The sequence below is a fragment of the Tiliqua scincoides genome, chromosome 2, assembly GCF_035046505.1.
Source record: "Tiliqua scincoides isolate rTilSci1 chromosome 2, rTilSci1.hap2, whole genome shotgun sequence".
Taxonomy (NCBI): Eukaryota; Metazoa; Chordata; class Lepidosauria; order Squamata; family Scincidae; genus Tiliqua; species Tiliqua scincoides.
The window spans coordinates 247,729,114-247,751,188 of record NC_089822.1 but is presented as its reverse complement, the minus strand read 5'-3'; the positions used below and the strand labels follow the sequence as shown (position 1 = coordinate 247,751,188).

The following is a 22,075-nucleotide window of genomic DNA, read 5'->3' as shown; positions in this document are numbered from 1 at the left end:
CAATCCTACCCAATTTTCCAGTGCCAGTGCTGCTGTGCCTATGGGATATACACTACTTCCTGTGTTGGGGAGGCAGTCACAGAGGCCTCCTCAAGATATGGGAACATTTGTTCCCTTACCTTGAGGCTGCATTGCGGCTGCACCAGTGCTGGGAAGTTGGATAGGATTGGGCCCTAAATTGCCACTTCTTGCACTGCACACATGCAGATTAAATATCCTGCTGCAGCAGAAAAAAAGGGATTGCAACCTATGAAAGTTAATCCTGATTAAGCCTGATTGAAATCAGTGAGACAGGTTATTTTAATAGGGCTTGGTCAATCCTGATTTTCTTAGGTTACAACCCCAGGGGGTCAGGCCTCCTCCTTTCTAGCCATCTACTGTCTCTCCCACCTGTTGTGGTGGGCAGAATTCCAGGTGCTGTACACAGCAGGTGAAGGTGGTAGATGGCAGGGCAGGACCTAATCCTGGCGGGAATGTGTGAAAGGACAGTTGCCCTGTCTCCAGTTGCATTGCAGTAGTTAAAACTATACATCTGGTATGCTGGGGAACACAGAATCAGGCTGCCATTCTTTTCACGCTCAGGAATACACTCCTGTGAACTTGGCGAGATGTACTTCTGGGTAAATGTGCATAGATTTGGAACACAAAATATAAACGTGCTTGAAAGGCTTAGTGGGAGTTTGTGATGAGACAGACATTGGTTGGAAAGAAACCCTACAGGAAAGCGCCCTACAGGTAGACCACAGCTGCGATACAAGGACATCTGCAAGAGGGATCTGAAGGCCTTAGGAGTGGATCTCAACAGGTGGGAAACCCTGGCCTCTGAGTGGCCCGCTTGGAAGCAGGCTGTGCAGCATGGCCTCTCCCAGTTTGAAGAGACACTTGGCCAACAGTCTGAGGCAAAGAGGCAAAGAAGGAAGGCCCATAGCCAGGGAGACAGACCAGGGACAGACTGCACTTGCTCCCGTTGTGGAAGGGATTGTCACTCCCGAATCGGCCTTTTCAGCCACACTAGACGATGTTCCAAAACCACCTTTCAGAGCGCGATACCATAGTCTCTGGAGACTGAAGGTTGCCAACAACAACGTACATGTGTTTGCACATGTCTGTACATGCGCAGACACACACACACACACACACACACACACACACACACAGAGTATGTATCTCCAAATATGCTTCTGTAGAAACCTGCTCCTGCTTTGAGCTTTCTTTCAACCTCCAGAGACTGGACGCAGAGATACAGATGCAACAAGACGGTCTCAGAGGAGCCCTCTGGTGAATGACCGAGAGCTATGTCCAATTACACAGATAGTCTCTCTGTCCTGATGGCTGAGCCACAGGGAGCCAGAATGTTCCTTTCAAGTGATTTCAGCCTGAAACAACCTGTCGAGGTGAGCGTGGACTTTTCACAGGGCCTTCACACAGTATTGTAAAACTGGGGACCAAGAAGGAATGACAGTGGAATTGATAGAGCCAAGACATCATAGTGCCTGAGGTGGCATGTCAAATGCTGCCCCCCTCCCCCAACCTGGTGATTCACCAGGCTCTGCTCTTCTCACTCCCGGAATTGAAAAAGGAAGAGGGAGGGAGGAGAGGGATGGAAGAGAAGTGCAGAGAAGAGGAGAGTAATAGGCGCATTGGGGACTTCCTTCCCCTCTACTTCTACTCTGCCCCCTCACCCTTTTCCAACCTATGAAGTGTTGGGAGGAACAGCTGTGAAAGTGAGCAGACAAATGGAAGTGGGTGCCTCTGGCTAGTCTGCTTTGCTACCTGAGGCAACTTTCTCAGTTTGCCTCATGGTTGAGCCAGCCCTGTATGAGACATTGCAGCAGTGGCTAAGTTAACAGCTGGGTCAAACCAAATGTGACTTGAAGTATATGATTGGGGCTAGCATAAGTTTTTTTTTTTAGTTGAATAAATAGCAGCTGGATCAGGTTCACAGTGTGGAAGGAAAGAACAAAGTCACTCACTGCCATTCCACGGTGACTCCCCCCCCCCCCCGTTATTTGAAACGGAGAAAAAGCTCTCATTGATGCTTTCTGTTGTTAATTATATGAAACAGCATAATATACTCCGTGGTTAGAATATGATTGTTTTTAATGGTTGTAGCAGCCTGTAACAGTGCATTCCTGAAATGATCTTGTTAGATGTTTATTGACTTGTTATCAAATGTTAAACATTAATATAAAATCCACTAAACCTGCAAAGCTGGTGTCGCTTAGTGGTTCAGCAAGAACGAGTTGCAAATGAGAACTTTCCCAGTTTGAATCCTGCCCCTGCCACAAATTATCACCGGGTAACCTTAAGCAAGGCACTCCCTCTCAACCTCAACTGCAATATGGTGCTTACCTTGCAGGGTTGTTGTAAATGCTCCATTCAAATGAGACATCTGAAATGCTTTGCGTGCTCAGAAAACACTATGTGAATGTTAAGTATTATTATTGAAAGTCTCCACTAGCGACTTGTCACTAAATATTTGACTGATTATTTTGAATCAACAGACTGATAAGTCCAGCTGTTTCTTTGATACCATCTTATCCTGCCTCCATCCACTTTCCTCTCAATGCCTTGTCCCCTTTCTATTCCACACACCTATTCTCCTTCCTATCAAAAGCATTGTTAGGGAAGCTGGCCAAAGGGAGTAGGGCCTAGTGATTAATGCTCTTAAATCTCAGCACATCCCTTCCTGTTCTCCGCTTCACTGATTTACTGGGTCAGTGGCTGAAGGGGGGGGGAGAGAATTGGTAGATATCCACGGCCATCATTCCTCCTCCCAGGAGAGTACAGAACCCTTCTTGTTTAAAACCAGATTGTAGTAGTGTACCAATGCGGTTCTCGAGAAAGGACAACACATTCTATTGCCTAACATGTCTAGCTAGAAATATGGCTCTTACGGCTGGCTACATATGTTGTCCAGGAACGCTGACTTTCTACGGTTATTGGAGTAAGTGGCTGTGCCGCCTGGGAACCAGCAGCTGTTTTCAGTGCCAGGGCAGACCTGGCAAAACCCACTTCTCCAGCTATGTGCAGGAGATCCTGTCATCTAGGTCTGATGATGTCATGGTTATCCAACTGGAGGTGAGAAACCACCTAGCCACCAACCATTCCACTTTTTTACCTAGATTGGTGGGCTTCATGGTCTAGTCAGTGGGCACATGGCAATCCCAGCACAATGGTTGGCTAAGAGCTATTGTCTTCAGCTGGTCCTAGACATGAAGGCAGGGCAGTCTGCATCCTGAACATATGGCTTCATGGTACAGGTTTCCAAAATGTTTGTCACAATGCCTTAGAGCAGCAATTTTCAAGTATTTCCATCAGTTTTTTAATATTATTATTATTATTTTATTAATTTATATCCCGCCTTTTTGCCCTGTGGGCACACAAGGCAGCCTACAACAATTAGCTCCAACAAATACAAAATTAAAAATTAACAATTAAAAATTAAAAATACAAAATAACAAAATTAAAAATTAAAAACAATAATTAAAACAATTTACAAATAATTAAAAATCTGAAAACAAACCCCGTGGATTCTCATAAAAAAGCAAGAAAGCCAGCCAGCCTGTCAACAATTAAAAGCTTTTTGAAATAAAAAGGTCTTCAGTCCATGCCGAAATATTAACAAAGAGGGAGCAGTTCTCAATTCTAAGGGGAGGGTATTCCAAAGTCTGGGGGCCACCACCGAGAAGGCCCTCTTCCTGGCCGCCACCCCTCTCACCTCTCTTGGTGGCAGCACAATCAAAAGGGCCCCCCCAGATGATCTAAGAGCACGGGCAGGATTGTAGGGAAGGAGGCGGTCCCTCAAATACCCCGGACCCGAGCCGTAAAGGCCTTTAAAAGTCAAAACTAGCACCTTGAATTGGGCCCAGAACAGAACCAGCAGCCAGTGTAGCCGCCGAAGCAACGGCTCGACAGAGTCAAACCGACGTGCCCCAGCAACCACACGAGCAGCCGCGTTCTGTACTAGTTGTAATTTCCGGACTGTCTTCAAAGGCAGCCCCACGTAGAGCACATTGCAATAATCTAATCTAGATGTCACTAGGGCATGGGTTACTGTGGCCAGGTCCGCGCAGCTCAGGTACGGTCGCAGCTTTTTTAAAATTGAAAAAGTACACCATGCTGCTACTAGGAGACTCACATCCCTCAGTGGCCCTACTAATAAATGGTCCTCCTCAAAATCCCACAGTACACCTGCAGACCATTCGAGTCACACCAGTGTGCTCCGGCAAACTGGTTGAAAATTGCTGCCTTAGAGCATTACGGTGCACTCACAGGGGCACTGAGGGATGTCCCTGGTGGCTCCTCCTACCTGTTCTCCCAGGTGCTGCCATCTTGGATCTCTTGAAATCTCAAGACATTTGGGCATTGCCATCTTGGATCTCACGAGATTTTGTGAGGTCCAAGATGGCAGTGCCCGGCTGAGCCAGGAAGAAGAGGCTGTGGGGGCGCCATGACTGCGCTAAGTTTGGGAACCACTGCTTTCTGAGAATGGCATTTCCAACAAAGAACCTCAGAGGAGTATTCCAAAATAATGACGCCTGCATTTATGCTAGCATTGGCCCTTTGGGAAGCTAGACATGTCCAAAAATGGGGAGGGGGGGGGAGAGAGAGAGAGCAGGCATTCATTATGGACATATATCACCTCCAGTTTCTAGGTCTTCAGTAAGGTTTTTGCCCAAGCTCTCTCCCCCAATTAATTATCTGGTCCCAAAGACAGAGAAAATATGGACTTACTGCAGAGAAAATGGGAAAATTAATATAAAACAAACTCCTCTTCCTCCTATTCAGAAAAGGAAGGTGGAACAGAGTCACTCTAGCCCAGAGGTGTCCAAACTTTTTGGCAGGAGGGACACTCTCTGACACTGTTTTGGGGGCCTGGAAAAAAAAAAGAATTAATTTACATTTCAAATTTGAATAAATTTACATATATGGATATATTAGAGATGGAGCATATAAATGAATGACGGTCTTGGAATAGCTGAAGGCCTACAAAAGGCATTGCACAAAGCAAGGCCAGCCTTTCCTTTGCTGCCGCTGCTGCATCACAGACATGAAACAGCAAGAAGTGGAGGGAGCCCTTGTCCCACAGCCCAGGTGAGAGGGCAAACAGTCGCCCTTACAATGAAAGCAGTTACATCGGGCCAGCATGGGCTACAGTAAGTCTCCAGAAGCTCTTTGGAGATTGGGGGCTCCCTGTGGACCAGGTTGGGAGTTCCTGAGGGCCGCGAGTGGCCCCCCAGGCTGGGGTTCGGGCACCCCTGCTCTAGCCCATCACTCTTCTGCTCTGTCCCTGCCTTCCTTTTCCCATCCACAGTGAAGAAGGAGGAGGAAGAACAGCAGTGGAGGCAAGCAGGCAGACAGAGATAGATGACCTCACCAACCTGCTGCCTGAAGCAACTGCATCAATTGACTTCATGGATGTGCCAGCCCTGCATTAACATAATATAGCTGTAGTGCTTTGAGCACTCAAAAGTGCTATATGGGGGGGGGGATTATTAGGTTAATCAAAAGCAGGAAGAGCCATTAAGGCCCTCCTGAGCGCCTTGAGGGGCACGAATGGAATAAAAAAGTAACCAGTAAAACAGCCATGGGAGTAAGTAATTGAGAGTTGGCAGCATGCAAGGGGAGAAGCATAACAGGCAGGGGAAGTGTTATCCTTTGAAGGAGGCTCTGCTGTATTATCCTGAAGAGCTCTAGGGCCAAATTGCAAAAGCTGCACTTGAAGAGGTTGCCTTTCATTTTCTTAATTGCCAATCACATTGTGTAGGAAGTCTTCACAATGAGGGAGATATTGATGAGGGCTGTCGGCTGATTACAGATGGTTTACTCAATGATGATCGACCAACATACAAACAGCCGCCACACAATCTGAAGGACTTCCTGCAGAGTGAGCTTGGCTTCCTCCCAACTTCGCCGTTTGAAGGACTGATGTACATGCCAGCGAATCCAATGGCTGACTCAGGGCCCAATCCTATCCAATTTTCCAGTGCCAACTGTGCCAATGGGACGTGCACTGCATCCTGTGGTGGGGAGGCAGTCACAGAGGCCTCCTTAAAGTATGGGCACATTTGTTCCCTTACCTGGGGGCTGCAGTGTGGCTACACCAGAGCTGAAAAATTGGATAGGATTGTGTCCTATCTGGCCCCTCTCCTTATGAGAGTCTGGCCCCTCTCCTTATGCTCCAGACCTGACTCATTAAAAAAAATATATGTATTGACCATGTGGACATACATTATTTTAATCTGGAAATACTTAAAAGACTCCAGGGGGGAGGGAGGGGAGTTGGGTTGGTAATGTCACAAGTGCCAGCCAATTAGTACTGTGCACTTCGATTTCCAGCTTGCAGAGTTTGACTCTAGGCCACTTCCACAGAAGTGTTTGGAACCCCGTAGGAGGAACAGTAGTTTGATTGGGGCAATTTGGAAGGAGCATATGCTTGAAACTCCACAGCAGGAATTGGCTTGGGTGACAAATTAAAGCAGGAGGTAGAGAAAAGGTTAAGCACTCCCTTCCTCTGCAAATTGCCCCCTCCTGAAGCTCTTTTTCCTCCACCATCAGGAGTCTTGTTAGAAGTATTTTTCTGTAGTGGTACTTGGGCCACAAAATTTGATTGTAAGTGTGACATGAATAGCATTTATCTTTAAAAATTGGAAGTGACATAGGAGAAAGGGACGACTGGGAGGCATGAGTGCCCTGATTGTGTTCTGTTGCCATTCGTTCTTACAGTTGTGGTTCTGTACATCCAAGGAACTGCAGACAAGGAATGGCGAGAGGTAAGCTGCTGTGTTCCCTGCTCAGCTCCAATGCACGTGTCCTGTGAAGCCAGGGAAGGACCCTTGCTGTGAGTAAACCACCCCGATAGCTCAGACCCTTCTTTATTCTGAGCATGGCAAGACTTCTGGCAAGTTCCAGCGATGAACTGTCCAGTCCTTTGGATTGCCATCCGAGCCAATCAGAACTTGAAGATTGTGGGATCTAAATTGAGTTGTCACTTGAAATCCCCACGGCACTGGAAGATAAGACTCACATGGCTTCCATTGGGCTCTGGCAACCAACCAAATTCTTTCCCAACTCCAACAGAAGCTGTAACTTCCACTGATCCTGAGGGACAGCCCTCCTTGAAGGCTACTTAATCCCTGGCTGCCCTCCATGACAAGCGCCCCTCCTCCTCCACCCCTTCTTGGGCTCTGGTGTTCTTAATCCCATACTAAGGATTAGGAGTGGAAATGAAGCCAGAGAGCCCTCAGTTGTGGTCTCCATACAAACAGATGGGTAGATGAGGTGATGTTGTTTCTGTCTCTTCATCCTTCTATGTTTCCTTTTTTCCCTCCAGTTTGGCCGCACAGAAGTGATCGACAACACACTGAACCCAGACTTTGTCCGGAAGTTCGTACTGGACTATTATTTTGAGGAGAAGCAGAATCTCCGTTTCGATGTGTGAGTTGTTCCTGCTCCTCTTCCCCCCAACCCATGCTGACCCCTTCCCACTTTCCATTTTCTTGTTATTCCTGAATTGTATATATAAACAGCAAATTAACTGTACTGTTCTACAAAACCCAGACTCCTCCTCTCTTGCCATCCCTTTGGAGCAGGGGTGCCCAAGCCCTGGCCCTAGGGCCACATGCGGCCCTTGAGGCTTCTCAATGTGACCCTCAGGGAGCCCCCGGTCTCCAATGAGCCTCTGGCCCTCCAGAGATTTGCTGGAGCTCGTACTGGCCTGACGCAACTGCTCTCAGCGTGAGGGCGACTGTTTGACCTCTCGCGTGAGCTGTGGGATGAGGGCTCCCTCCATGCTTGCTGTTTCACTCTGTGATGCAGTAGCGGCAGCAAAGGAAAGGCCAGCCTTGCTTTGTGCAAGGCCTTTTATAGGCCTTGAGCTATTGCAAGACCTTCATTCATTCATATAAGTTCATCTTTAATATATTCATTTATGTAAACTTATGTAAATTTATTCAAATTTTAAATGTAAATTAATCCTTTTTTCCCCTCGGCCCCCAACACAGTGTCAGAGAGATGATGTGGCCCTCCTGCCAAAAACTTTGGACATCCCTGCTTTGGAGTGTCAAACATTAGGCCTGGGGGCCAGATGCAGTTCACGGAAGCTCTTGTTCTGTCCCTTAGATAAAGAGCTTCCGCTGACTGCATCTGGCCCCTAGGCTCCCCCAGTACTACCATCAGCTGCTGAGCAGTGAGGAGGTGTCACTGATGAAAGGGCAGCCCACATAATAATTGGGATCTTTCATATCTTGAAAATATGATCATGATTTGCATATTTTCTCTTCTGTCATTTGCAGCTAATGAGTTGCTGAGAAAAAAAAAAAAGAGCTTAATTCTGGTCATGACCTGCTTAATGACATCACTTCCAGCCCTCAGTAGGCACCATGTATGGTATTCGGCCCACTGTCTGAAACGAGCTGGACACCCCTGCCTTGGATATTGGCAAGACTTGCTGCAGGCCTATATTAGGAACCCTGCCTTGGTGCTTAATCTTCTGAATAAATCAGTTCCGTCATCAACACCACTGAATCCAAAAGTTAACATAACATAACCCCAGTTCCATCCATGTTCTTGACAGCTTTTTTCTCCTACTTAGCAGCATATGAAAGAAATATATTGCAAAGTCTTTTGCAAATCAAGTCTTCAGGATGTGTCTGAGGGCCAAAGAACTAATTTCTTTGCTCCCTGCTTTTCCAGTTACAATGTGGACTCCAAGACCTGCAACCTCTCCAAGCATGTGAGTACAGTGTATTCCTGTGGCCCGCCCCCAGTACATCCATTCAGGAATATCTTATAGAGTCAAAGACTTCTAGAGTCTCATTAATAAAGACCCCAATCGGAAGGAAAGACTGCTGTGTTTTTGAGAAGGATATACCATTTTGATATGCAAATCCTTCACTTAAATCACTAGCATTCGTATCTTGTCAATTGGGACATTTCTTAAAATTGATGATAAATTACAATTGTTTGGACAGCCCTATCATGTACACTTTGCATGGAGTGAAAAGACAGCTTCAGGGCTTACAACCTAGAGATAGCAATACAAAGGAGGGAATGAGATGAAGACAGGAGTAAACACCAGAATGCATGCAGTTCATAACTGTCTTTAAAAAAAAAAATTAATCTCAGCTTGAAAATGTAATTGCATGTGTGCTTGAACATTTCCCAGTCTGGCCCCCCTAAGACCTACATTTCATCCCATATGTGTTCTTTGTGCCAGTGGGCCATCTCTAAACCTATGGGTTTGAGCTCTGCCCTGCCTCTTGTGTATCCTGCACCACTTTGATCATTTTCACACTCATTCCCACATTCAGATGCTAAAAGGGTTCCTGTACCTTTAAGGACTGTCTAGAATTAAAAAAAAAAAAATCTACTGGAGAGCAGCTTCTGATGTCACTACCTCACTGGTGGCAAAAGCCACCCTAGAAATAGAAAGAAAGAATAGAAAAAGACTAACTGTGCACAGCCTGGACTTCTGGTCTTAAACTGAAAGCTGCCATTGATTCTCTATGGCTACAGTTGTATTGCCCTTCTCTTCGCCATCTCTTCCAGTGAAAGCTCTATATATGTTGTACTATCAAATAGAATGGAAAACCAGTTTTGTTTTATTCCAGAATTCCCAATAAGTGCCCCTAGTGAAATTCTCTTTCACGGCAGCTCTTAAAGGTACAGGAGCCCTCTCAGCCTCCAAAATGGTCACATCACACTTCCATAATACACCTCTAGAGCGTGGAGTTACTATGACTTCCTGAGCCAGAAGGAACTGGAAAGCAGTTGCCAATCACAGGAGAAATGGGGTTAGGGGAATTCCCCAGGGGCTTCTGAGTAGAAGCAAAAATGCAACCACTAACTTTGCTGTCCTAACTTTTCTTTTCATGCTGTTTTGCCCAACATGACCTGTAGAAGGTAAGTTACCTCCAGGCCTCTGGAGGGGACCTGCTGCCCTCTGATGGGCAAGTGGTAGAATGCCATTGCCAGTACCCTGGCAAGAGTATGGCTGTTTAGTACTTTGTAAGAGACCAAATGCCCACATATCTGCTCCCCATTCAGTTCCCAGCATCACACCCAAGCCTTCAGCTTACACTGGTCCTCAACCCACTCACACTACAGAAGCAACAGAAGCGTACCAGGTCCGTCTATGCACTTTGCATAGCAAGACTCACAGAGCTGGTGCAAAAGAGAATTCACGGTCAATACTGCCAGGGGTGCCAGTCCTGGGAAATCAGCTGTTGACTATGACATATTGGCTGTATGATGAGGAGTGGGGCTCTCTCACAAACTGCTTGGTCCCCCAGTCACCTTGCTTTCTCTCTCCCTGGCAGGACTTCCTGGGACAGGCCTATGTGGCATTGGGTGAGGTCATCGGCTCCCAAAGAGGTCGCCTGGAGCGGCCACTCACGTGAGTTTTGGGGTTCAGCTGGGCTGCAAAGGTTCACCTGGTCGGTGTTTCCATACAGCAATCTTGTGGGTGCATCAGGTACAAGAGGAGCAAATCCCTCTTCCTCTCCCTTTTGGGAGGGAGCAGAGGAGGGCTTAAGAGGGCAGAGACACCAAGCAGCAGCAATTCTGCCCTTGTTTATATCACCCTGCAAGTAGTGGTTGAGTTTCCAGTTGCCTGCCCAGATCCTGCCCCTCCTAGTTTCCCACAGTGGGCAGCTGCCATATCTGTATACTGGTGGCAGTATACACATTTGTGACCACAATCCTAAATACAGTTTCTTTCAGATCATAAGTGCTGACTGGTGTTTATTAAATTAAAAGTGAAGGGAAACTTTGCAGGATCCTGAGAAGGGCACCTTCACTTAGTTTAGAAGCATATAATTGGGAGAGCAGAGTAAATGATAAGTTCAAAGTGACCTTGTTAATTAATTGATTAAAATATTTAATTGATTGGCAGCTGGAGTAAAGAGTGGAATTCCGCTCCCTAGAGGGGCATGGCAGCCGAGAGTTCAGAAGGAAACAGTAATCACTGTGCTCCAGGCATGCTGCTTGTGTTAGAAGCTCTTCATGTGAGCTGCGGGTCAGTAATGGTCAGACCTGAATAAGCTCAGATGGGAAGTTTGATTTGGATCCCTTCCAGATGGAACCGATTGGCTTGGGTGGTCTGTCTCTGAGTGCTTTCAGCTTCAGCTTCGGAATTTGCTTGCATCTGCTTGGCTTTTCAGCTTGCAGCAAGGGCAAAAATACTGTATGCTATGCCTGCACCTTAAACCACAACTGATATTTTTCTGACAGAGGATGCCTCTCAATGCTGCGAGATATACAAACTCAGGATGGTTATGGTGACACCACTACAGGCAGTTGCTATGTTGTGCAGTGAAATCAGGTTCATTGCCCCCCACGACGCCTGGCTCTTACTTCTGCTTTGCCGTCACCTTCTGTGTCTTTTGCAGGCAAAGGATCTTGGTCCTAATGTAGCCCAATCAGAATTTTCCCCTTTCTAACTTGGATGCTGACCAATGCAGGGCAAATAAGGTTTGCATCATGGAGTTGCAAGATCTTAGAGATGTAGAGTGGCTCTCCATATCTGCATGTTGGTTCTGCCACTCAAATAGCAACTTTCAGTTTGGTAGCACAAGTTCAGGTCTGTGTGTCATTCTAGGCTTTTCTTAGCTCTCTGCCTTGAGGTGAGAGAAGTGGTGTCTTGAGCTGGCCAGGATGGTCCTGAACATGGTTTTGGAGTCTTCCAGGGTTTTAGTGCAAGAGGATTTCAGTGTTCATGCCACGACTCACAATTTCATGGCAGTCACCGCAGACATGAACCTGTCTCAAATAATAGTGGCACCCGTGCATTTGACTAGATATTCTTGATCTGGTCTTTGCTGCAGGGAAGGTTGTTGGTGATCTGGGCATGCAGGAGGTGGACATCACTCCTTTGTCATGGTCCGATTAATACCAGGGGGCGATTAAGCTACTTGCAGTGTCTAACCACTGCAAGGGGAAGGACCGTTTAAGCAAATCCACCCTTGGAGGCTTAGGGATCCAGATGGATTCCTAATGGCCCTGGGAGATTCTTTCTATCAATGGGGCTGGTGACCCTGCTACCAGCTTGGATGACCTATGAAATCAGCAAGTAGCCAGAGCTGTAGGCAGGTATGCTTCTCTGCATCCTCTCGCCAGTCATACAATCAGGTTGCCTCTGCAACTGCCTGCAAAACTGTTGGCAATAAAACATTTGGGCAGATGGCTGGAGCAACATGGAGGAAGACTTGTGTCGATTCTGCCCAAGCACGTGACCCTTTTGCGTGGCAGTGCTAGCAGCAAAGAAGCATTCTTGCTCGGCTGCCACCATTGACTGGGGAGAGCAACCCAGCGGAGCTGTTCTGAGTAGTGCCGAGCCTTTTACAGCTTGGCCAGCAAAGTGAGATGGATGGAGGAGACTTCAGTGACTGTTGTTTTGGACTGTGAGTCCCTCTGGTCCAAGGAACTGTTGTTTCATTGGTTTCATAAACTGCTTTGTGAACATTTTGTGGAAATATATTAACAACAACTCAGTCGCTCACTGCAACCAATTCACAGAGCACTTTGCAGACAAAGTTGCTTGCTTCTGCCATGACTCGGACTCCACACTGGCAGTTTCTGATGTGGTCCACCTGTGGCCTTTCCTCATTCCATTTTAATGAATTGTTTTCAACTGGTGTGGCCTGAGGATGTGAACAGGATCCTTGGAAGTGTAGGGTCATTGTTTTCATGGAAGATCTCTGTACCCCCTTTCCCCAGGCAAGCCTGGTGCTCAAGGCGATTTACAACAGGATTACAACATACATGATAATACTGTACTTAAAACGCGGGCTAAAAACCGCAGGTGAAAATATAAAAACGTCAGGGAAACAGCAGAGAAAAAATATCTTCAGTTATCAAAAACTGCTCCCTACCCCTAACCACCACCAATTGAAATAAAAAAGTTTTCAAGCCCCATTGGAAAAGGCCCAGGGAGGGGAGAACACGTGCATGTTTGAACCTTGTCCGGCCTGGCTAATTGAAGCTGCCATAGGGGGACTGCTCACATGGGATGGGAGGGTGATTCCTTTAGTGGATGGCATGATATGAGCCTGATTGAAATCAGCAGTTGTCTGGCTTATGCTTAAGAAGCCCTCCCTTGACCCCACTGGATTGGAGAATTACCAACTGATCTCCAATCTACCATTCTTCAGAAAGGTGCTCAAGCATGTAGCAGTGACACAAGTTCACAAATTCAAGAGATTCCTGATTATCTAAGCACTTTCAAACTGGCTTGGTTTTAGAACAGAAGCAGCTTTTATTGCTGTACTGCAGGGATTGGCAACCTACAGCCTGTGGGTCACATTTGGCCTGCCAGCCAAAGTCATCTAGCCCATCAACTGAAGTCTGACCCATTTGGAGCTCATCTTGGAAGGTTTCTGGGTGCTTGGTAACCTGGAAGTTTGAATGTCCGGCTGCTTTAAACAAAAAGGTTGCTGATCCCTGCTCTAATGGATGACCTATTCTGGGAGCTGGGCAGTGGGAAGTGTGCCCTTCATAATTCTGATGGTCCTTGCAGCAGCTTTTGACACCATCAGCTATTATATCCTTCTGGACCACTTAGCCAGGACTGGCTTAAGGGGCACAGTGCTGCTTTGGCTCTGGTCCTTCCTGGAGGACTGGTTCCAGAAAGTGGTGCATGGCGATTCCTGCTCAACACCAGGGCCTTTGGCTTATTATGGTATCCTGCAGGGTTCCATCATCCCCCATGCTATTTAACATCTGCATAAAATTACTGGGGAATGTCATCCAGAAATTGGGCATAGATGACACACCAATACAAATGACATATGTCTCTTTGCCATGCTCCGTTGAGAAGCTGTGGAGGTCTTGAACTGGTGTCTGGAGTTGATGAAGGATTGGATGAGAACAGCCATGCTGAAATTAAATCCAGATAAGACAGACATTCTCCTGGTTTGAAAACCTGCTTGGGCACAGCATTGGTGTGTCATTTGGTTTTTGACAGGATTTTACTACCCCTGAAGAATCAGATGTGCAACTTGGGAATGATTACCCAACCTTGCTCATTTATATACTGTACAGATTTCAGTTATAGCCCAGGGTGCATTTCCTCAGCTTCAACTGGCGCACTAGTCACACCTGTCTATTCTTGTCTCAGCCAGACCTAGCTATTGATGTGCAATTGTATTGACTACTGTAATGTTCCCTACGTGGGGCTGCCCCAAAGACCCTTCAGGATCTCCAGTTGGTGCAGTACCTGGCTGTTCAGGTACTGATGGCTGCCCAGTGATATGATCACAGAATATCTTTGTTGATACACCTGCACCAGCAACCAGTTTGTTTCCAAGCATGATTCAAGGTGCTGATAATTGCCTTTAAAACCCTCTGCAGCTTAGGGCCCAAATATCTCAGCTTCCCCCACCACCCATGTGAATCTGCCTGTATGATCCTTTAGATTAGAAGCACCATCTTGCAGGCATCATCCCCTTCTGAAGTGCACTTGCTGGTTAGCTGTGAGGTTATCTGCTTCTTGGTAATTGTCTGTTTCCTAGGACCAGTGGAACTCCCTGCCCTGAGAAGTTTGCTGGGCCTCCTTCTGTTGCTTTTCCAACAATGGCTGAAAAACCCTCCTGTTTCAGTGAGCCAGAACCAACTGCTATTCATAAAACAACATTTCTATGAATTGCGCTTGGTTGCGGCTCACCTGATCTCTGTTTTGCTGCTGTTTTTGGTGGCTGATTTGGCAACTGTTTTTAGTAAAGCAATTCATTCTGGGAGTAATTTTGGCAGGCAGTAGCCAGGAGTTCTAGAAACACAGTCATTGCTTTTTATATTGTACTTCAGCAGTCATACTTTGAGATCATGTTATGTGGTTGGTTGGCAACCTTCAGTCTCGAAAGACTATGGTATAAGCCTACAGCACCCAGTATTCCTAGGCGGACTCCCATCCAAGTACTAACCAGGCCTGACCCTGCTTAGCTTCCGAGATCAGACAAGATCGGGAATGTGCAAGCTAACAGTGATGTTATGTGGATGAATTGGCTTTTCAGTCAGGATGGTTATAAAGTGGTTACAACAGGGTGGGCTTTTGCCACTTTCTCAATAGGTGCTCATGGGCAAGGAGGGGATCTCCTACCTGTGACTGCTGCCAGAATGCCCTAGTTCTTGCTTGTGATCTGTGTGCAAGGAAGTAATATTTGAATGTTTTTTCTCTGTGTGCCAGTCTGATTATGTTCAGGGTTAACATTAGGAATGCCAGCATAACCTACCAAGGCAGGTGAGTGTATATGAACCAGCCCTAAGGATGTGTGTGTCTCTCTTTCTGTAGGGGGGTTCAAGGCAAAAAATGTGGCACCATCCTTCTGTCTGCTGAAGAGCTTAGCAATTGTCGGGTGAGTGCCTACTCGTTCTTAACACATAGAGGGGAAAGGTTTGCAGGAATCGGGCCCAGCAGCAAGGGGTGAGGAGCGACCTCTCCAAGGATAGGTCCACATCAGCTTGTCCAAAAGCTTCTCTGCAGTTGCTTTTTAAGCAATTTCTGTCCAATGTTGCATATACGCAACAGGGATCAAATGTGCACACCTGTGGGCTGAGCAGAAATCTTAAGGTGCCTTCTACAACCAGCACCATCTCACTCATTTTTCCTCTCATGCCCTCTAATTCTCTTTCTGGACACGATCTGGTCAAGAACTTTACCCCTCCCTTTCTTGACCAGCCTAATTGGAAGCCTTAAAAGCCCATTTCATCCTACTTTTCTTTCCCATATCAGCTCCTCCTCCTGCCACTTTGTAGATCCAAAACACAGGTGCTGTTCACTCACTCAAGTCACCTGCCAAGGCCCTGCTTTGTGTTCTCCCTTGTTTCGGGAAGTCTGACTGGTGGGTTCTCACGGCAGGGCCTTTTGGGTTGTAGCTCCCAGATGGAAGAACTACCTCCCCTCGAAGGCCTTCTCACTGATGGTTTTCAATTCATGGCGAAGATGTTTTTGTTTCATCGGACATTGGATTTGTAATGATGATTGTCCCCCTGTCAAATTGTATGCTCCTCTCTGGTTTTCTGCCTTCATTGTTTAATGTATTTGTTTGTATTTAAATTTTTTTTAATGATTCTGTGCTGCTGAGGGGTCCTTTTTCAGGTGGAGAGGCAGGATCTAAACATTTGGGGGGGGGAAAGTAATTGTGAGCCCTTTTGGGACAGGGAGCCATTTAGTTAATTGACTTTGGGCGCAACCCTAACCCCTTATGTCTGTGCTTTCCAGCACTGGTATAGCAGTGCCAATGGGACATGTGCTGCATCCTGCAGCTGGGTGTCACTCACGGAGGCCTCCTCAAAGTAAGGGAATGTTTGTTCCCTTCCCTCAGAGCTGCATTACCCTTATGTCAGTGCTGGAAAGCACCCACATAAGGGGTTAGGCTTGTGCCCTTTGTGAACTTTTTGTTGAAAAGCGGTATATAAATACTAATGATGATGATGATGATGACCCTGACTCAAAGTCTCTGCTTTCACTCCTCGCACTTATATGCACACATGTAGAGTACAGGCACCCCCCCCCTTATCCATGGTTTCCCTTGTTTGAGGTTCACATATTCCCCTCATTGTGCAAATGATTTATCCTGGTCTGATTTGCGCCCTCCTGTCGCTGTCTCCTCTGTCTCTGTGCTGTGTGCAAACACTAACAGAAGCAGGAAGCGAGTTGGAGGGCTGAAAACAATGCCACATCACATTCTTTTCATCCCTCCAGCCCACTTCTTGTTAGTTCTTCCCGTTAGCATTTGCAGACAGCGCAGAGACAGAGGAGGCAGCAACAGAAGGGCTGCCATCGGACAGAGAAAGATGAGTAGTTTGCACAATGGGGAGAATTTGTGAACCGCTTCTTGTAGGGTTCACTACTCTCCACAGTTTCCGGTATTCGTGGTAGCATCTGTAACTTATCCCCAGTGGATGTGCGGGGGGGGGGGGGAGAAAACACCTGTACCTTCGTTATTGCTCCTGTACTGCTCTCCCTGGCTCCCTCAACCATACACTCCCCAGACATATTGTTTATGATTACGTCCTCGCCACAACCTCCCCTTAATCTCATTTCACCTTTCCCTTCCAGGACATTATCACCATGCAGCTATGTGCCAACAAGCTTGACAAGAAGGATTTCTTCGGCAAATCCGACCCCTTCCTTGTTTTCTACCGCAGCAACGAGGATGGCACGTACGCAAGAGATACCCCCTTTGAGGCCCCGGCCCCAGCTTACCAGGCACACGTTGCCTCTGCCTTCGTATTGTGAATCCTGTCCGCAGATTCAATAAGATGTTGACTCCATAAGAACTGGCAGGCAGGCTTCCCTTTGCTGACCGCCACTTCATGATAACTGTTTTCAGCTTATTACTTATTCTTGCCCAGGGCAAGATGAAAGGACATGGGAGAGGCATGCTGAGGTGCACTTTGAAACCCAACAGCTCTCACCCACACACCATGTTCTGTCTCATGCTCATGTGTCCGCACAAGCGGCTGCGCATCCATGTTGACGTGGGAGAATATGGCCATTCTGTTGGGCAAAATGCCAGTATTGCAAACTCTTTTGTATTTGGGAATATTTATTTTATTTCACATTTTTCATACCGCCCTTCCTCCAAAGAGCTCAGGGCAGTTTACACAGCTGCTCCTCCCCTCTTTCTTGTCCTCACAACAACCCTGTGAGGTAGGTGAGGCTGAGAGAAAGTGACTGGCCCAGGGTCACCCAGGAAGCTTTGTGGCTGAGGGGGGATTTGAACCTGGATCACCCAGGTCTAAGTCCGCCTCCCAAACCACTACACCACCCTGGCTCTCAGTGAATACGTTCACTGATGACTGACCAGTTCCCTTTGGGTGCCGCAGAGGAATTCGAGGAGCGGGTCCATGCAGGCTACCTAGGGCGCAGTCCTAACCAACTTTCCAGTACTAGCATAGGTGTACCAGTGGGGCATGTGCTGCATCCTGAAGTTGGGGGACAGTCATGGAGGCTTCCTCACGGTAAGGCAATGGTTGTTCCCTTACCTTGGAGTTGCATTGCCCTTATGTCACAGCTGGAAAGTTGGTTACGATTGCAGCGTTAGTTTCCTTGGTCAGAGGCCTACTTCAGTGCTTGCTCTTTACATCTTTTCCTCCAGTTCCGTGTGCAGGCTACATGGCCTTCCTCTCCAGTCTTTTGCTGTGTCCCTCGTAGGGAGAGCCAAATATTGTTGTGTCTCTACAGTGCTCTACACCCTCCAAGCCGTATAACTGTGCCCGCATGTCCCATGATAGTGATGGCCTGTCCCTTGCAATGTCTTGAGTAACACCACAGCGGACTCCTTCCACTTTTTCTCTTTCCATTTTGGTGCCCTTTGCCATGACCCCTCTCTGGTTCCAGGTTCACCATCTGCCACAAGACAGAAGTGGTGAAGAACAACCTGAATCCAGTCTGGCAGCCGTTCTCCATCCCTGTGCGTGCCCTGTGCAACGGGGATTACGACAGGTCAGAGTTTGTGGGTGTCTGCTTGGGAACAGAGGTGGCTTGCACTGTATAGCATCAAGTTCTGCTTTGGGTTTTTAAAAAGCGGTATAGAAAACTTACATTAATAATAATAATTAATAAATAAATAAATAAAAATATCTGCCAGGGTTTACATCTGGGAGGGCCACAAGACTAGCAAAGAAGCACCTTTTACCAGGCATATTCTGAGATACTTATAACATGCACACAGTGATTCATGATGAAAGAGACAAGAATATGCATGCAACATGATGCATCTTTATGGGGAGGTGGTAAATAAATGTGGGGGTACTAGGGGTGCACCCCAGTACCATACTCACTCACAGCAAACACAGGAGAAGGGGATCATGAGTGAAGAAAGCACCATCGGTTTTAATGCACAAGAGACACAGAAAAACAGTAGGCACGAAGGCCAATGGCTAAGGTTATATATTTACTTCTGCTGTAGTTGGGACTGGGGTTGATGCAGTCATTGCAGGGCTTCAGAAACCCCAAGATGCAGATTTAGTTCAGAAGGGGTGCAAAAGAGGGAAAGGGTTTGATTGGTTGGTTGGCAACCTTCAGTCTCGAAAGACTATGGTATAAGCCTACAGCACCCGGTATTCCCAGGTGGTCTCCCATCCATTAGCAAATCCAGAAGGGACATCAACTGGTTTCAGGAAAGGCAGATAGGCAAGGGAACCAAAAATGCTTCTCTGGAGAAGGTTAACTCAATGGGTGCAGAACATGATTTGTTGGGATCAGGGGGTGGGAAGGGATGGGAAGGAAGTTAATGGAAGGCTAGACAAAGAAGCAAATGGTTTCATCCCTATCCTGGATGCCATCTGGCACAGCAATTCTTGGTCACTGAAGGGAATGGAGGTGCTATGTGTTCAACTGAGGGTGGAGAAAAATCTGCAACAACCAGGGGTCTGTGACCTGACATTTTATAGAGAAATGTCCCAGAAGACAAAGTCATAGAGGCTTTGAGCTCATCCATTCTTTTTGTTTCTTGATGACCCTTGATTGCCCATCCCCAGTGGAGATGATTCATGTGAAGCCCCTGAGAAGTTCTGCTGGGGAATTTCTCTGTTTTGGAGACCTGTGTCCTGATTAGCATGCAGTTTCTTCATTGAATTTCCAGTGGATTTGGTGGGAGAAGGCAGGGGTTGAATGAAGGCACTTCTTCTGTGACCACAAATTTAGTTCAGAACCAGGAAGCTCCCGGGATCTGGCATGGTTTGCAGCTCTGAATAGGATTGCCAAGCAAGGCGTGGCTTATCATGGAGTTTTCCACGTAAGAGGAGAGATGGTTGCTGTAATGAACCAAAGTTTGACTTTTTACCCCAAGACAATATGCCTCCCTTGCCATCAGCCCAAGTGAAGTGGCATGATACTCGCCTTGGTCACATGTGGCACCCAGCACCACATATGCATGTTGATGAGGCAATACACCCAGGAAGTTTAGAGGCAATGGGAGAGAAATCTCACCCCAAGCCCCGCTGAGGTTATCTGAGGGTATCTTGCCCAAGGATACTGGGATACTGGGGATACTGAGGGTATCCCAAGCTCAAGAGTTCTCAAAATTCTAGGGCCACCTCTGGATGGAGTATCAGATGAGGCCTAAATTCTTTCATCAGAGTGCCCTAAGGAGTGGTTGCCACTAGAGGGACCGTGTTCTCTCAACTCACTGCCACTGTTTGGTAGAAGAAGGAAAGTGGCAACCCCTTCTCTCCATTCTTATGGTTCTCGTAGGAATTCGGCATTGAGAAGCACAAAAGGAATTTCATGGTGGTGGTTCTAAACTCTGTTCTAGCACTGATATTTCCTCCTCTTTCATGTGTTGGTCAAGCCTCCCCAGCGGGAAACATTCTTGTGAAAGTCTGTTTGTTGCTTGTATTCTAGGACGGTGAAAATTGACGTGTATGACTGGGACCGGGATGGCAGGTGAGGTGGTGGATCCCCTTGCCCAGACTAGAACCTTCCCTGAGGCCTTAGCCTCCTAGTTTATTACACCCAGGGAGGTGGTAGCATGCTGAGACAGAATAGTGGATCACCTGTAAAAAAAAACAACACCCTTCAAATAGAAAACCCACATAGCAGGAAAACAGCAAAGTGGAAACCTTTCTTTTTGGTGCTTTGGATTTGCAGGGAGGTTTTTCCACATGGGAAAGCATTCAAAAGTCCACCTGTAGCCTGAATTGATACAATCTGTTTTACCACCACCTGCTCCTGCATGTTTAGACCCAGCTGTATCCTGTGTGAGAACCAATCTACACATGAAGAATAAGGTGCTAGACTGGTACAAAATGGGGCTGTACCGCTTCAAAATATGGATTGAGGGCTGTCTTTTTAAACGTTTCCCCTATGTAAAAAGCTCCCTGGGTGTAGTAAACTAGTACTTTTGAGAGAAGGTTCTGCTACACCTTTCTCCCTGAGGTGCTAGTTTGTTTATGTAGGGGTGCATTCAGAATTATGATTCACGTATGTTCTGGTGCTCTGAAATGGCATTGTCCAGAAATCTACCTCTCCCTTCCTAATACAACCTGTCAATCAGCAACCCAAGCCAAAGCGGAAGCTTCTGGAAACTTCTCAAAAGCCTGGACAGCAACTGGAGGGAACTCCCCACTCAATCAGCTGCAGCTTTAATGAATTAATCTACCAATTAAAGCTTTCAGCCTTTATTGAAACTTTGTACATCAGGAGCATATTTAAAGCATCGGGTAGGAGGAGAAAAGATTTTCAAAATTACTTAGGAGAGGTTTTTTTTTTTCTTTCCCTATTGAACTAAGGCTGGAACCAACAGGGAGAAATTGGGGCTCTGTAGGTCTAGGGATTGTGGGCAGCCAGAGGTGGGGTGATTGATCCAGGCCATGTGAATTGGGTAACAACCCACTTACAAAATGCTTTACAAATGCGCACAACATCTGAAAGGTTTGAAAACCAGGGAGGAAAGTACTGTATGACTAGCATAAATGAACAAAGCATTTCAGATAAGCACGTGAATCCCCTAAGGCCAGATAGGCAGAGATAACCTGCAGCAATACAGGAAGCTCCCTACATGTGATGTTTCCCTGGGAGCACTGTGTGTTTTTCTTTGGCGATACATTTTCATTACTCCCCTTTCCCTCTTGCAAGCTTCTTTCAAAACATGGCATTTGAAAGAGCTTTGAGCACAGTCATTTTGAAAAACCGGCATAAACATGCCCTCTGTGTCTTTCTGCAGATCTACAAATGCAGCAGGATAAGGTAGTAAAGAGAGTTGTACCACTTCAGGTGGCAGGTGGGGAAAGCCAAGCTTGAATGGACCCCTGCATGTTTTTTTTAACTTGCCTACAAGTGAATTTAAAAAAGCCCAGGAAGTTTAAAAATTTTAACCCAGTGCATTCCCTGCTGTGCTTGTTTTCTACTTGCAGGAAATTTTATTTTACCTAGAGGGAGCGTTCAAACATGGTATTTCCTCTGCCACCTCCATGCAGGTTGAAGTGATACAGTGATGTGAAATTAAATGCATCCTTGTCATTTTTTTTTTGTTTTAATTTTGAAAGTACAACTGCGGGGGGACCTGATCCAGCGTGGAAGCAGAAGGTGTTAACCTTTTCATTCGTCTTGTCTCCTACAAGAATCATC

The 22,075-nt window shown here is 46.7% G+C and overlaps 1 protein-coding gene across 1 annotated transcript in view; it reads left to right on the top strand.

The window, feature by feature from the left end:
• Window positions 1–22,075, top strand: part of CPNE9 (copine family member 9) — a 56,019-nt gene that overhangs the window by 20,635 nt on the left and 13,309 nt on the right. The window contains exons 3-11 of the mRNA XM_066613003.1: window positions 6,730–6,776; window positions 7,337–7,440; window positions 8,698–8,737; window positions 9,904–9,906; window positions 10,323–10,399; window positions 15,290–15,353; window positions 17,060–17,163; window positions 18,344–18,448; window positions 20,351–20,392. Coding sequence (XP_066469100.1) covers window positions 6,730–6,776; window positions 7,337–7,440; window positions 8,698–8,737; window positions 9,904–9,906; window positions 10,323–10,399; window positions 15,290–15,353; window positions 17,060–17,163; window positions 18,344–18,448; window positions 20,351–20,392 — 586 coding nt within the window. The remainder of the gene's footprint in view (window positions 1–6,729; window positions 6,777–7,336; window positions 7,441–8,697; window positions 8,738–9,903; window positions 9,907–10,322; window positions 10,400–15,289; window positions 15,354–17,059; window positions 17,164–18,343; window positions 18,449–20,350; window positions 20,393–22,075) is intronic.